This window comes from Crocodylus siamensis, chromosome 2 (assembly GCF_052110815.1).
Source record: "Crocodylus siamensis isolate JL-2025a chromosome 2, ASM5211081v1, whole genome shotgun sequence".
Taxonomy (NCBI): Eukaryota; Metazoa; Chordata; order Crocodylia; family Crocodylidae; genus Crocodylus; species Crocodylus siamensis.
In genome coordinates, this window is record NC_143396.1 from 17,625,017 (window position 1) to 17,641,594 (window position 16,578).

At 44.0% G+C, this 16,578-nt stretch overlaps 1 protein-coding gene across 3 annotated transcripts in view; it reads right to left on the reverse strand.

Annotated features, from left to right (window-relative positions):
• LETM1 (leucine zipper and EF-hand containing transmembrane protein 1) overlaps positions 1–16,578 on the reverse strand; it is a 62,263-nt gene that overhangs the window by 28,408 nt on the left and 17,277 nt on the right. For all 3 annotated transcript variants that reach the window (XM_090035404.1, XM_090035403.1, XM_090035405.1), the window contains 2 exons: positions 6,607–6,750; positions 5,422–5,559 (listed from right to left, as the gene is read on the reverse strand). In XM_090035404.1, the coding sequence (XP_089891530.1) occupies positions 5,422–5,559; positions 6,607–6,750 (282 nt within the window). The remainder of the gene's footprint in view (positions 1–5,421; positions 5,560–6,606; positions 6,751–16,578) is intronic.

A 16,578-nucleotide genomic window follows, 5' to 3' on the forward strand; every position in this document is an offset into this window, starting at 1 on the left:
ATTTAAAACATCCAGCTGGCAGTTCCCAATAAATCAGTTCAGATTTCATCTGGACAAGTTATTCAGGGAACACTTTAGTAGTAGAAATTTAGTATAAATTAGTATAACTGGCACTACTGTATTTTGTTGCAGAGTCAGTCAGTTGCAAATCTGGAATTTTATACACCCTGCTGCCACTTGAGACCAAGGGTTTTCTCCTTCCCCAATCATACAATCATTTATTAAAAAAAAAAACCACACACACAAATTTGGAAGGTAAGATTAAAGAAAACCACTCTACACAATGGGACTTAGTACTCAGTTTAGAAGATCCCATTAAGCATCTCTGTGATGCTTAGCTTCAGTTCTCAAACTGTGGATTTGTGTCTCCAGAGGTAACATCCTTGCTAACAGCAGTATATGGAGATGAACAATAACAGACCTGATCCATCAGTCCTATTGTCCTACCACCCATCAGTCCTATTGTGTCTCTGCAAATTTGTATACACACAGTCAAACCCTTACCTTTCTCTAAAAGTGCAGTTTCAAAAAGTTAAATGAATAAAGGATGTCAAACAACAATAATGCACTTTTTGTAGAAAACAACAATTAAATCATTTTAAATCATGTTTAAAGGAAATCCGCCCTGCTAAACAGTGATTTGAATCATGATTTACACCAAATCCACCCTGCAAAGAAAGTTGTCAGCAGCCCCTTGATACAAGTCCTCCAGTAAACAGTAAACATTGGCAAATCCATAGTTGTGAGCGCACACCCACACACAGAAAGTGATAGCAAAGGCAGGATTTATCTTGCCCATTCATGATGGTTAAATGGGTGCCTTTTCCTGCTGAATATGCAAGTCTACTTAATCAATTTCTACAGAAGTCAACCAACTCTGAGTTTTAAAATTAGCTATTCAAATGTAAAGTAATATTTCCTCTTCCCCCTCCCCACAGTGTGTAGATAGAAAGCTCAAGTACTCTGTTTCTTATTCTTTTAACAGCCAAGAGGCAGCAAATTTAATTTAAACAAGAGTTTCACAGCTGCTTTTTAGACCAGCAGAGACTACAATGAAATCCCAAAGTCACACATTTCTCTCTGCTTAAGAAAAGTATGGCCAGCAAGAAAAGATGCTGGAATTATTTGGAAACTGGAATTATTCAGAGAGAATAGACTTTCCTTGCTCCCTTTCTTCCTTCCTACCGCCCATCCCAGCCTATAACAGTTCTTCTTTCCCTCTGCCAGAGCTTTCTATCAGACTCCTCTGTGTAGCAGATAGAAGCTCACAACTGAAGTCAAAGGAAAGAGAGCACTCCATCTACCCCCTGCAGCTAGAGGAACTACAAGTTAAAATGTGCATTTACTTCCCAGAGGCTACAAAACATGGAGCGTGCCTTAATTTTCTAGCATTCATACAATGAGTAAATACCTCTCTCGCCCCTAGTGTTACAAGGATTAGCTTTAAGGTGTAAATGACTGTGTAAAATGCTAACATGTGGTACTGGTTAGACTGATAACTGGTGATGTCACTATTCAAGATACTTACCTGGGTCCATTAACAGAATATGCAAGCAGTTTCCAAAACTGTAGTGCGCTTAGCCTCGTAAAATCCCTGAGAGGTGGAAAGCAAAATTTTTCCATGGGGAACTGAGCCAGAGAGAGGCTTAGGCACATACACCCAAAACGAACTTGAACATCTACTCCCCACAGTATAATCCACAGCTCCAAGATGAATGTTTACACGCCCTACACAAAGCAGAGGATATCTGCAGTATTGCCAACCACACCCTATCGAAAATCATGAGACAAACTCTTAAAAAAAAAATCAAAAGATTTGAAATCTAAATCATGAGATGCTATTGTTAAAATGGGGGGGCTGTGGGTGTGTGTGGGGGGAGGGGGGTTCCCACATGCCCTGGTAGGATGAGGGGCAATGTGTCAGGAATGAGGGGAACCCACAAGCCAAGGGGGGTGGGGAGGGGCTATAGCTTGGGAGCAAGGGGCAGGCACAGAGACAGGTGGCAACAGAGCCGCAGGTGGCTTACTTAGGGGTGTGGTGGAGGGGTGTGTGGCTCCCTGCTGTTGCATGTACCCATGGGGGAGGTATGAGGGGCATGTGCCCCCCAGATTTGTGCCCAAGGTGGAGGCAGGCTGCCTGCTGTGGGCTGGGGCTCTGCCATGACACCGCCAGGTAGGCAGGGGACACGCGGCGCAACCAGTGCACAGCTTCTAGGGCAAAGCCAGGAGACCATGCAGCCCTAGCCCGCAGCCCACCTCTACCCTGGGCACAAATACAGGAGGCACGCCCCACCGTGGCTTCCCCCAGGGGTGCATGCAGTGGCAGGGAGCCACCCACCCCTCCCCCACACCTCTGGATGAGCAGCATGATCCGCCCCAGGATCCCATTCATTCCAGCCCCACTCCCTCCCTCACTGTGGGGGCCTTGATCTGCAACCTCCCGCCCATTCCCTCTGCCCCCACGCCTTCCCCTGCACAGATTTGCTAGCATGGAGCTCTCTACATGCACCAGAAGAAAAAATCCCAAGATTTGATCTCTCTATCCAGAGATCATAAGTTAGAGTTAATTTGACTTAGAAATCAGAAGTCTCACAGTTGTTTTGCAGGAGTTGGCACTACTGTACCCGGTGCCTCAGTATGGAAATCCTAGAAGCCAGTATATCAAGCAGGATGTTGCTACGCTAAGTAACAGGAAACTGAGCGTAGGCACAGATCTGAAGCTTGCTCCCTCTCCAAGATCAGACACTTCGCTCGGGGATTCTCAACCCTCAATGTTGATAATCCATTATAGACTCCAAGATGAATATGGGCTGCCAACGTGGGGACGCAGTCAGGAAGGCTAACTGCAACATGTCATGCATCCACAGCTGCATCACAAGCAAGTCCAAGGAGGTGATCCTCCCCCTCAATGCAACATTGGTCAGGCCATAGTTGGAATACTACTTCATAGTCAGAGCAGCTAGGATCTGGAACCAACTTCGCTCCTACCCTGAGGGTCTTCAAAAGGAGACTAGACAGCCACCTTGCCGGGCTTGTTTGACTCCAGCATTCTCTCCTGCCCATGGCAGGGGGTCGGACTTGATGATCTGCCCAGGTCCCTTCTGACCCTACCAACTATGAAACTATGTTCTCCTCAAAATGGGTGCCTAAGCTTTCTCTCAAAACACAGCTGGAGCCAGCAGGGCAGATAATGAGCAATTCCCCCCTTTCTCCTATATCTCATTGTCAGTTATCACTCAGGCTGCAGAAAACTCAGTTTATAATTCCTTTCTTGATCTGAAGGGGTCCCAACCCACATCTCCCACTCACAAGAGTGCCCTAACCACCAGGCTATAGGTCACTCTAGAGCCAGGGGACTCGCAACCCTCCTGCCAAAGCTGTGTGTAGAATATAAAAGATTTACTGGGACAGAGAGAAGCACAAAGACAGAGCATAACTCTTCAGGCACATGGGCTCTCATCTGGCAGGAAGTGGCCTGGATTCCCCTGGTCCTGGGAAGGGCTTTCATGTATATCAGGGGTGGGCAACATGCAGCCCATGGGCCACGTATGGCCCATCAGGCCATTCTATCTGGCCCACAGGGCCTCTAAAAAATTTAGAAAATTAATATTCATCTACCCCGGCTGCCCGTCATGCAGCCTTCAATGGCATGCTGAAATTCAGTAAGTGGCCCTCCGCCTAAAATAACTGCCCACCCCTGATGTATATCTTCCAATAACAAAGAAGCTGGATGAACAGAGCAGCATATGGGAACTCCCCTGCTGGGTAGCCCTAACCACTAGACTACAGTCCCCAACGCACTCCTCCTCCCCAACCCATTCCATTATGAACCGAAACAGCTTCAACATGAGGAGCCAATAGCTCCCCCTCCCCCCAGAACAGCCCATAACTTAGTGGTGAGGAGTGGAGATGTGGGTTTCAAACCTCTCAGGCAAAGGAAGAATTTAACCCACATTTCTCACATGCATGGGTATTGCCTTAACCACTGGATGAAGAGGCATCACCACAACTGTCATTTCCTCCTCCAATGGCCATATTTTGCAGGACAGGCATGGTGACTATTACATTTTGTGAGGAGTCTATTAGGCACACGTTCTGGATTAGCCTGTTAGGTAACACAGATAAAGGAACACCTTGTATGGAGCATCGCAGGACTTGGATTAAGCGAGGTGCCTGGAATTGTGGTAATGCCAGAGCATGGGTGGCTGTGTGCATGCTCCAACATTGCTAGGTGGTTGTGGACATGCTCAGAAGCCCTTGGGAACTCTGAGCACTATCACAATAGAAATAAATGTGCACTGCATAGATCATTTATCCTGTACAGCCAGCACAGGACAAGTCCATTTACTCAGAGTATGCTAAGGTCATATCTACATTTAAATCTCTGATTAGTGTAGCAATATTAATTAGAGTTTGCCTTTTTTTTTTTTAAATGTATACTTTTCTACACTGGGAAAAGCTCTAGACCATACCTTTCTGCATTACTATTCTTTTGTCGTAATAGATGCATCATGTAAAGAAGAACTCTTTTGCTGATATAAGGTAAGTAACACTAATAAGTTTTGTCAGCATAGCTATACTAACTGCAGACTAGACTTGGCAAAAGCAACCACCCCAAACTTTAGTAAGCTTATCTGCCTAAAACTAACTTCTCGGAAGTTGACTAAAAAAGAATTTACATTTCTCTTCTCAGCTTTCCTATCTGAAGTCCCAATGTCCAGAGAAACATGAAAACAGTTATGCATTCAGATGCCAGTCATACAATGCCTCTGATATCAAAATCTGTTTATTAGAAAGTAAAGGCACCCCATTTACAGGCCAGTGAGGTTCACTGGGGCAGTGGAGGCAGACTCCACTGTTTCTTAATCTCAACACAAGCAGGTGATGTGGTCAGCACTACACATTAGCTGCCTTTACCCCAGGTAGTTCCTGGGCCGTGCTGGAAAAGAAAACAATAAGTGAAAACCCACCATCCCCACCTAGGATCAAACCCAAGCCCTTCCAGTCTGTGCCCAGTCACCCTACCAGCTGAGCTAAGCATTTCCATCTACTTACTAACCACAAAAAAAAAAGAATGACTTGGAGAAGAGCCATGTTATTTTTAAGAACTAAGATTAATTAAAATGCATGGGATAAAGTGAAGTGTCATCCAGAATACTAAAGATAGGGATAATGGGATTTTAGGAAGCTGAAGTATAAATTGGACAAGGGGGGAAAAAGGAGGGAAGGGGAATAAAGTAATAATTATGCTAAAAAGATGTGAAGTCTAACATGATCAATAAAGAAAACCTGACTGTGATAGGTAGCAGTCAGTACTACACCACGAGTTAACCAACTTATTTGCCACTTACATTGCTAATTAGTAAATTTAAAATATCAAACTATTTACTTTTCAGAAAAACAGAGAGCAAGTTATTCTACCTTTTGAAAGAAGGCAGAAAAATCCTTAGTGACATTCCCTTTGGCTGCCTTGTTCTTCAAAGCCATCTCTTCAATGGTGTCCTGAAGAAATTTAGCCAATTCAAGTTTTACTCTCAGTTCTTTCTTCAATCTCTCCTCCTGTAAAATACAAGCACATTTCCTTAAAATAGCCCATCCAGAAGTATGGTCACCAAGGTTCCCTTCTCCCTCTCTACCCATTCAGAAGGGCATTTCATAGGCTTCTCTAGACCAAAGTATCTTAGCTGTACTTTCACCAAAATATCAGATAGATAAGTACCACCTATAAAGTACTTGGGAGCAACTGACTGGGCAAAAATTGTTGTGATACTAGCTGTGGTGGTATTACTTGATTCCAAGTTACTGGCAACTCAAACAAATGAGACTAAAAGGAGACTCAATCAATATTATAATGAGAAACACAAGATTTTGTCCTTCCCTGAACTCGTACACAAGATAGAGGCATTCCTCCACACCCCCTGGACACTTGAAAGGTAGCCCTCAATTGTGAATTTCCATAATATCTAGATTGGATTTTCCTGCAAACTTAACCTAAAGTCTGAATTTTCTAGCTTCTAATGAATAATTAAAGAAATCTGTAACAAGAATTTTTACCCTAAAATTACTGATATTTATTCTCAAGATTTAAAGAACTTGCCTCAGAATATTCTATTATCAATTCACATGACAATATAAAAGCTTTGTAAGTGCTAGCATAGTTAAGACAGCCAATTTCTCTAATCATTGGCTCACAGGCAGTGATGTGGTTAGTATCACATCCATCTGCCTTTCCCAGATGGCCAGGAACCCCTCTACAACCAAGGTAGCCTGAATCAAAAGTTGAAAGACTGGAGATATTCTCACTCTACGTTGCTTAACACAGACATACAAATAGGATTCTAGCTGGCAGGATGCTAAAACATTTTCCCTGCTTAGCATAAGCTAGTAGAAGTGTTTAAGAAAAAAAAGTTATCATTTCATAACCTGAAAGTGCTAGCACTCTGTGATCAAGAGCCATAACATGACAGTTGCTTATAAAGGTTTCTTTGAGTTATTTTGGCTGAAAAACTAAACAGGACACACACTTCATCCAAAGAACAGGTTAAAAACTCAAATTTCTTTAAAGTATTTGATAGGCTTTCCAATCCATACCACATTGCAATTTACCTTCTTAGACTTTGTCTCAAAAGTTGAAGGAAGCATATTAGGAAACAGCTTAAGGGCTACCGGAAGCAGAAACTCCATAAATGGAACAACAAGAAAGACTAAGAAAGGGACCAGGCGAAAGAGGTCAGCACATATCCGAAGGAACTGGAAGAAAAAGGTTATGCATTAAGAGAGAACAAGAATGTACATATGAGTCATTTTTATTAATATTTAAACTAGCAAATGCATTTATTTTGAAAAAGGAAGTTTAAAACAACAGAAATGGCAGGAGAGGATGGAGTTCAAGCTATTTTCGTAAGTGTTTTCCTTTTTAACTACTGTACACTACAGTTTAGTGCCAATGTTTCACCACTTTTTAACTAGAGAGAAGCACAGAATAAGAACAGAGTAAGCCTCACTGCACGCCAGTGGGACTGGGAAACAAGCATTTCATTTAATATCCTTTAAGGCAGTGGTTCTCAACCTTTTTTTGGGCAAGGACCCAATTTTAAACATCAATGGCCAACCCCAACCCAGTACCTCCCACTCCCGACCCACTGCCCCTGCCCTCCAGTGTGTGGGGCAGAGGTGGGTGTATGGGACATGGGGGGGGGGAACGGACCTAAGCAGCCCCTTACAGGCTGGAACTCTGCCAGGCTACAAGGGCAAAGTCACTGCTTCCCACATTTTTCTCCTTTAAAATAGAATCCATTTTTAAAGTTTGTTTGCAACCCTTTCATATATTTCTTGCGACTCACTTTGGCGTCACAACCCACTGGTTGAGAAACACTGCCTTCACCTGAAAACAGGAGGTGGCCACTGCTGGTCCTCAAATCTGTGCAACTTCTCTCTGTATTCATTTCTGCTTCTACTCCACCACTTCATCAATGCATAAGCTACTAAAATGGAGTAATCAAGATTAAATAAAGGGTTCCTCCTCACAAACTCATTACATTTAAAAGTATATTACAACTGTTAATGAGCCCAACTTTTGGGGGAGTGGCAGCCTAAATGGAGAAGTAAACAGTAATCCTCTGAAGCACGCAGATGCATTACTGACAATCTTGAATTACTTTAAATATGCTCATAACCGTTTACACTTACAAGCCATTATGGGAGTATACAGTATACATAAATCTAACTGTACCAGCAAGAAGCCTATTAACATGATTTATAATCAAGGAGTGGAGCTTTTTTGAGGAGGGGGGAACCTTTGGCTGTTTAATCAAGTAAATACCCAGGTGCTCAGCAATGGCATTGATAAATCAACAGTTATAGACTGAAAGCCAGTTCTATCCTAGTTTTTGCTGGTATAGCTCTGTCTGTCAGGGCTGTGATCCGACTGATTGAACTGTACCAGCAAAAGCCACTGGGGTAAATGCAGTTTTACCAGGAAAAAATGAGTTTTTGACTGTTCACCTCAAGGAGCTGGAATAAGCTATATACACATTAGAATTGCTTTTCGAGTACAGTATACTGATAAAACTACCAGTAAAGCACTTTGAGTAGAAATCCGGCTGAAACATCAACCAAAAGGATCACCAAGGAGCAGCGTGTGCTCAGCAATGCTGAAAGTTCAGCCATTTTTGTTATCACATTTACACAAATAGAACACAACCCTGTTTATAAGACAACCTCCCAAAAATTAGATTTGATATATGGAAAATGTATAAATTTGATACAATTTTCAGGGTACAGAATCTAAATACTGGAGGTTTGCCTTGAATTTGTCACCCTCCCATTGCTACAGCAGGAAAAAAAATCTGGGGGATCAGGTAGCCCCTTTGCTGTTCGTATCTCCCCAACTTCCCACCGCCCCCTCCTCCTGCCACAGCCCATTCCCCCTTTCCTTAATGTCAGACCCTGCTCTCCCTGAGTACATAGAAATGAGGAGCAAATCTGAAACAGTACCCTTGAAATTGAACGCAGCTGCAGCATTTTGTATATAGTACCCATACACTTAATGCATCTAGAATTGCTAAGTTACTTTTTTTTTTTTTGAAACTGCTGTAAGTTTTAGCACAGGTACGCCATAAACACACATCTGAGCAGCACTTCAGCACCTACTTACATGTAGTACAAACTATGCAGGATATTAACCCAAAGCCAAAGAGTCATGATTTATCATGCAGTTCACTAGACTCACACACATGCACGTGGCCAGGAATGCAGCCAGGCAGCATGGAGAACAACCACCTGTTGGTAAGTCTGTGGAAGGGATGACGTGTGGGAGAGGGAAGCGGTATGGAGGGGGGCAGATCAGGGCCCCCACAGTGACAGAGGGAGTGGGGCAGGGGCTGGGGGCACTGCCCATCCCAGGCAATGAATGAGACCCCAGGCCAGAGTGGGAAGCAGGATGGAGCCATGGGCAACTTGTCCAGAGGGTGTGGGTGGTGGGGAACACAGTAGGGAGGGAGGTGGCTCTCCACCACTACATGCACCCCAAGGGGAGGCACTGCCCCCCCACCCCAGATTTGTATGAGGGGTGGAAGTGAGCTGCCCACTGTGGGTTTGGGACTCTCCACCTTGCTCCCTTTGTCCTGGGAGCCATGCACTGGCCATGTCCCCTATCCATTTGGGAGCAGTGGCACCAGCAAGTTGTGACTCCTGCTGCCAGGTGGGCAGGGCACACATGGCTAGCGCACAGCTCCTGGGACACAGGCAGCAAGGCGGAGAGCCCCAAGCCCACAGCAAACAGCCTGCATCCATCCTCACCCGAGCTGGCTCCACTCCTAAGTGTCCCTGTGCTTAAAAGTGGTGGTGGCAGCACTTAACTACAGCTCATTTGATGAGCTTTAATTCAACTGCACCCCAGCATTTTTAAGCTCAGTCCCAGGCCCCGCCCCCATGTCCCATTCACCACACTGGCTAGACAGCACCCCCAGCCCCACTCTCTCGCTTTGGGGGCCTCTATCTGCCATCCCCACGCCCCTTCCCCTCCACAGATTTATCTGCAGGGAACTGCTCTCCACGCCACCTGGCTCTGCTCCTGTAAATCAGTTATTGGGTTGGTATTGGCCAAGAAAATCTTTACCCCTATAGGATTTGAAGCTGACCCCACATCTCATCACTGCTCAGTATGTGTTGTGTACTCCAGATCCCTCTCCTCCACAACAAAAGATCCATGTGCTAATTAGCTCCCACTCGTGACTGGAAACATGTGTTCTTGTCACGAGTCCTGGGATGCTTCAAAAATGTATATGGAGATGAGACACAGGGCATTCTGGCCTGCCTTCATCTCATGGAGGGCAGGGCCACAATAACCCTATGCACCAGGATAAGAGATAGGACAACAGAGGGATTCTGAGTGAACTGTCTGAAGCTCCATTTGGTGATGCTTGCCAGATATACATGTTTACCAAATATAACATTGGTGAGGAAACAGGAATCATTGGAAATGTGAAAGAAAGGCACAGATCAGCTATAAGAGTGAAGAAGTAGTAAAAAGGTATGCAATGTACTGGCTCACCACGATCTGAAAAAAAGAGTTAGCAGTGAGGGAGACTGTGCTTAATGGGCACTGCCACATATCTTACTCAGATGGGCTGCACTAACTTATCCTTGTAGGTACCCATCAGCATGCTTGCCTAATATGGGCCATGTGTTTTATAATCAGGCTTAGTGTTGGCTGCATTTAATCAACTACTGTATTAAATTGTTTTGGTATAGGGGGAAAGGAAAAAAAGTAGAGGAACTTTGACATTCAGATACATGGCATAAGACAACGAAAAAGGCTTTTTTATCATATGAGCAAGAAAGTTTGTACTGCTGTGAAGGGGTCAAGGCCCCACGAGGCCAGGTCCGGACGGGGAACGCCAGAGTTCCGCCCGACTTCCGGGTGCCGACCCGGAAGTATGGCCGAGGGCGGGTGTTTTCCCGGAACCCGGACTAGGCCGGACCGGGACCGGTCCGGAAGAATAAAAAGAGCCCACCTACCCCAAGCAGAGGAGGACTGAGGCTCCAGCCGGAGCCTGCACCGGGAGCTGCGGAGCCGGGAGCCACGTGGCAGGAGCTGGGAGCCGCGGAGCCGGGAGCCACGTGGCCGGAGCCGGCGGCAGCGAAGCCGGGAGCCGCGGAGCCAGGAGCCACGCGGCAGGAGCCGGCGGCGGCCGAGCAGGGAGCTGTGGAGCCCAGAACCACACCGCAGGAGCCAGCGGAGCCGGGAGCAGTGGAGCCAGAGGCAGCGGCGACTCGAGACAACGCACCGGTAACAAGGGGGCCGGTGGCAGCCGCGCCGGAGGGGACCGGAACGGGAGGTCCTGACGGAGGGACCCTTCTCCGGCGGCTGCGGGCGGTGTGGCTGCTGAAGAAGACCCGCGGGCAGGGAGGTAAGCCTCGCACCCCACCCCCGGTCTCGAGAGACAGTCAATAGGGGTACGGATACCCCAGACCCGTCGGAGCTAGCGGCACCTGGCCGGGGCCAGGTACTGTAAGGACTCCTAAAGGGGTCCTGCAGTGCGAGGGCGGTACCCCACTGCAGGACCGGTCCACGGACAAGGGAGCCCTCCTGACGGAGGCTAAACCCCGGAGGACCGGGAGAGGGTGTAGGGGAGGAGGAGCCCTCAGGACCCCTGGACTTTGGAGACGAGGTACCACATCCGGACCGCCAGCTTCCCCGCACGGGTGAACCCCCATATTACATCAAGTCGTGGCAGGCGAGACCGGCGGAAGCGGGAACGGACAGCCGCGTACCCCCCCTCCTCTCCAGGGGCCGTTACGGGGATACGGGGACTCACGTCAAGTGACACACCCCATCCCCTCACAACTGCTTAATTTCATTTTTATGCCAATCAGAATATACCGCATAAAACACAAAGGGGTATTTAGGGTGAAATTCAAACCTCTGACAAGTCTAAGTGAAATGGCTTATCTGAAACCAACAAGACATTAGAGAATTACACACTCTCAAAGTGCTAGGCAACAGGACATAAAAAGCCCATACAACCACTCTGTAGCTTGAATTGATAATTCATCAATTGCTACGGCTCCCTTTCCACCCTGGGTCCACAGATCTATGCCCTTAATACATGCTGCTTTCAGTCTCAGTGCCTATGGCCTAACCTATCCTCCCTGCTGGAGGCAGCTCCATAGAAATTGGTTTCATGATACCCATCAAAACACCCTATGCAATTTCTCACTTTTTGGCTCAGCTCTGCAATGCAGCAGAAACTGTGCTAATTCCACTATGGTCTGATACCTTTAGGGCAAGATCCCTACTAGCCAATTATAAATCCAACATTTTGACAGGATTTTGTTTTGATGGAAGCAATGGTTCAACTATTATAGTCATGTTACTATACCTCAGTGTGGTTAGGTTACTTGGAAATCTGCTCATAATTACTTCCAGAGAGGAAAGAAAGGGAAGGCAGAAATATAACTCATTTGCCAGTTTGTGTGAAAATAAGATTTTAATAAAGGCCATTAACTCATTTAAGTTTTCATTTGCAGAAGCGTGTATTTTTTTCTTTAAAAAAACAGAAAACAAACAAGAATTGCTTTAATAAAACTTTGCATCTTCAGTTAGCGACATTTCATATCCATTTGAATTATACTGCATTTTAAAGACTGCGTTTTAATTGGCAGGCTTACGGTGTGTAGACAGACAGCAGTGTAAGAACCACGGGTCAGTCAAACCCTTCAGTAGGGTTAGTAAACTCAGCAAAAAGGTCAGCATTTTACTGACATGCTACAGTGATCCAACACATGCATTTCTAACTGATAAACCCTTGCTGTCTCTAGTTGTACACAGAAAAAGAAGCTATACTAATATTTTTTCAAAGGGCAATAAGTGGCTTGATTGACAAAAGAACTACTACCTCGTGGATTCACTCCAGATGCAATATGCTGCACACTTCTGTAAATAAAAAGCTCATTTTAGGCAAGGACTTTGAAATAGGAACTATACACATTGAACAAAACCTTAAAATCAGGAAGAAAAAGGAAAGTACCAGATGACCAATACATTGCAGGAAGGACAATTCTAGCACGAAGGAACAGTAGCTGATGAGTCAGATCTTGTTAATAAAACAGAATAACCCTACAAGCTATCTAAAAACAGGACCCAGTCTTTCTGCAGCAACACTTCTACATCACTCATCCTTCTATTACTATTTGTGCAACTTAACATGACACAAGCACTAGGACTCTAAGACAGCTGGCTTCTATTTTTGTCTTGTCCTAAGACACATCCCTTAATTTTTCTCACTCTCTTTCCGTACCTGTGAAATAAGGGCAATGATGATAGCCAATGCAATGAACAGTCTCTAACAGAAAGGATACCACATCTGCACAACCAAATTACATACATGTGTACACACACTGGAGGATTTAAGTCTTGCAAAAATGAACAACACAGACTTAAATTATTTACTGTTTATTATTTTATACATACTTTTTAAGCACTGCAAATACTGAAGCTGCATGCTAAAATCAGGTTATTTTCATATTTTGCACAGAATTATCATATGTGAACATATGATCATGATATCAGGGACAGTTTAGTCCGGTAGTACTTAGTTTCAGCTCCACAAGCCAGATGAATGGTGTGGGGCTGGTCCGCCAAGCTGGGATTGGGCTCTAGGGGCTCTGCACCAAGATTGGGGCTCATGTTGCACCCAGTCTAGCATGCAGGACTACGCCCACAGGACCCCCCACATATCCATGGGGAGGCCTTGGGGCCAGATGACCCAGCACTGGGAGCAATATCTGTCCCGTGGGCTAGAGACTGAGCACCCCGATCTAGTCAGTCTATACCCAGAATATTGGCAGCTCTCTCATTTCTTGCTACCAGCATAATTTCCACACACCCCACCAAGTTTCCTTTTCCTTTCCTCTTCTTTTTCCGAAAAAAGACTTCACCATGAACTAAATTGCTATAAAAATATGTGTTCCACTTGCAGATTCTGCTGATGTGGACTATTTAAACACATTTCTCTGAAAAAGGTAGAATTAGGACAATTTAACTATATCACACTCTGTGCGTCCATATTTGCTCAGCTGGTTTCTTTTAATTATGACAGTTTTAGAACAGTTGTTTTTATTACTACTAAAGCTCTGCATATATAATAATTATCACCCTATTTTTTCAGAAGATTTTAATGTAGTGATTAAAAAGGTGTCTATTACTCTCTCAATAAGCATGCTTCTTTTAAAAATTTGAAAGCAGCGTCAAAAAAAATTTTTTTTTTTTTTTAAAGTGCATCTACTGGTACTCTAACTTTAAGGGAACTCTAATTTCACACTCAAGCATATTACACTCCCTCACTCTTCATTAATCATATACAATTCTTATGAAGAAGATGTATAACAACTACAATTTTTATAAAAATATTCAAAAAAATTATTCTTAGATTTATTTAGCTTTCCAGACTGCCGCAGGCAATTATTTTGGCTGGAGGGCTGCTTAACAAGTTTTGATGAGCTGTCAAGGGATGCACGGTCGCTATACTGATCACCATGACTGGAAGTCCCACCCCCTAACTCCTAACCTTGACCTTTGCCACTGGAAGTCCCTTCCCTTGCCTCCTCTCCCCACGCAATACTCCTTTTGGGAGGGCGGCTGCCATCTTAGAACTCGAAAAAAAACCAAATCATACACTAAAAGATATGATTTGGCCCACAAGCCATATTTTGCCCGCCTCTCTTCTAGACTACACTTGTGTATCTGGGTTTTTTATAATGCAATACTCAGATTGCAGAGATAAGAACAACAGAGTATCACATGAGTCAGTCAGCAGCTTTTTCTCCTTATAAGCAGAGCAGAGGTGCTTTCCTTATACTGTTCTCAGGAAAGCAAGAAAATGGAAACCAGAAGGAAGTGATTATATGCACACAGAGGAGGATGGGGGAAGAGAAGAAGGAAAAAGCAAACTGTGTTTGCCACCACCTTTTCTTTTGGCAGAACATGGTGCCCTCCCCCGTTGGCAGCCAAAATGCATAAATTTAACTTTATGCAACTATTTAGTTCAATAAAAATCAAGCCCATAATCACTGACTGCATGCCATGTTTGCATAAAATATAATCCACAAAGAAGAATGTCCTGTTATTTTTGTCTAAGTGACAGACACCTGGACCATTACTAGGGAACAAGATTTTATAATAGATGTCATGGTGTCAGCCCTGACATCTTAATTGCCCAAACACTCAATATGATTCTAGCATTTCCAAAAAAAATACAAATACATTTGTTCTTGATTAATCAAGATACTACCCCCACCTACACGAATGGTCAATGTACAATGTGTAGCTCCAGAATTTCATTTAAATAGTTTCTAACTCAGTTATGTGCATTTAATACAGCTTTTCTCATTGACTTGTCTCCTTCCTACATCCAACCCCAGCTGCTGAGGTGATGCTGCATTTCCACCTTCATATAGAAACTTTCCATTTATATCCTGCTATATTTAACAGCAAACAGCTTACATGAAATCTTGAAGGTTGAAAAATAGCTAATATAATTAGAAATCCTACTGCTTGACATCAAAGCAATTTTTAAACTAATATTAAAATACCTTGACATTTTTCAACAAAAAAACTAGTCATCTACAATCAAATCTATTTTCTTTCCAGTTTTAATGTTTGTAACAAGTAAATAATTTTTGCTATTTTAAAGCATCCAAACAATCAGCTAAAAATTTCCCAGACAAGTTTTCTGCTAGTATTTAACATTAAACTGGATGCTCTGCTTTAGAGAGCCAAATCTTATTGGGCAAAAAAAAAATCACTGCACTTCAGAAGTGATGTTTCATGGTACATTTTGAACTAAAGACATATTTCAAGTTCTTTGGCATTTAGGGGCCTAATTCTGAATGGCACAAAGTGCCCTCAGAGTTGTGCCCTTTATTCCTTAAGAAAAGTTGCGTGCAGTTGATCAGTATAAAAAAAGTCAGCATAGAAAGGAACACTGTTGTAAGCTGAAAGAGCACACACCGACTTGCCAAATGCAGAAAATGAGTTAATGTAGCTTCAAGCATTAGACCTACCCTCTGGCCAGGGGACAGCCCCTTCTTGCCTACAACTGTCTATCATTTGCTTTATTTTAAAACATGCTTGGTGCACCCATTTCATAGGAGAGATTTTCACAAACTGATTACATAGGAGATAAAGTGACTGTACACGAGTAGTATGGCCAAGACACAGGGTAGTGACAGGTACTATCCAATTCCTGGACCTGTCAATGGATCTGACACTACTTGGCATTTGAGGACCATTAGGTGTTGTTCTGAAGGTGGTGTCCAAAATATCACGTGGAAGATTCTTCTTCTCCAATCTTTTCCAATTGTAGTAGTGTTTGATGTTTTTCATACTAAGAGTGAGTAAAGCCAAACTGAAATAAGCCGAAAAAGGCTTAAAAGGGTAACTTGAAGACCTAAAGCCAATGTAATAAAAATAAGCCTTTGGTACAGGGTTTGCATATATGGAGACCTAAATCTCAAGACTCCTCTTATTATCTACCTATAATTCACAAAAGCACCAATGCCCTCACTAAATATAGTATCTTCTCACGTATCACCACCCTGCTTAAAATATTTTTGGAAGGCAGAATGTAAGAGAAAAAGATGTTTCCAGAAATATGGCAGACTGTAACAGAGTACTGTAAATCCTCCTGGAAACACAGGGGGTCCAGGAGATGTAGCATTCCAGGAGACAGTCTAGTCTGGCCGTGGTAGCAGGAGCTTCCTAGTGTAACAGGACAGCAACAAAACCAGGCCAAACTCTTGCAGTAATAAGTCTCTTACTTCTTTACTGCAAGAAGTTCTTTATATAACTTCCTGTAAATAATAAAATCCTGTTTCCACACTATAAGTTTCATCGAGGTCCTGCAGACTGCATGCAGCAGCTCACTTGCCCTCTACCAACTCAGTGGCTCTTCTGCCAAAAGCGACTGCCTCACCAGCAGTTTTGAGAAGGTTAACACTGGACACCACCCCTTTTCTTGGCAGGCCCAGGGAGAAATAGCAGCCATCTTGGCAGTCCTGACTCTCAATGTCTGT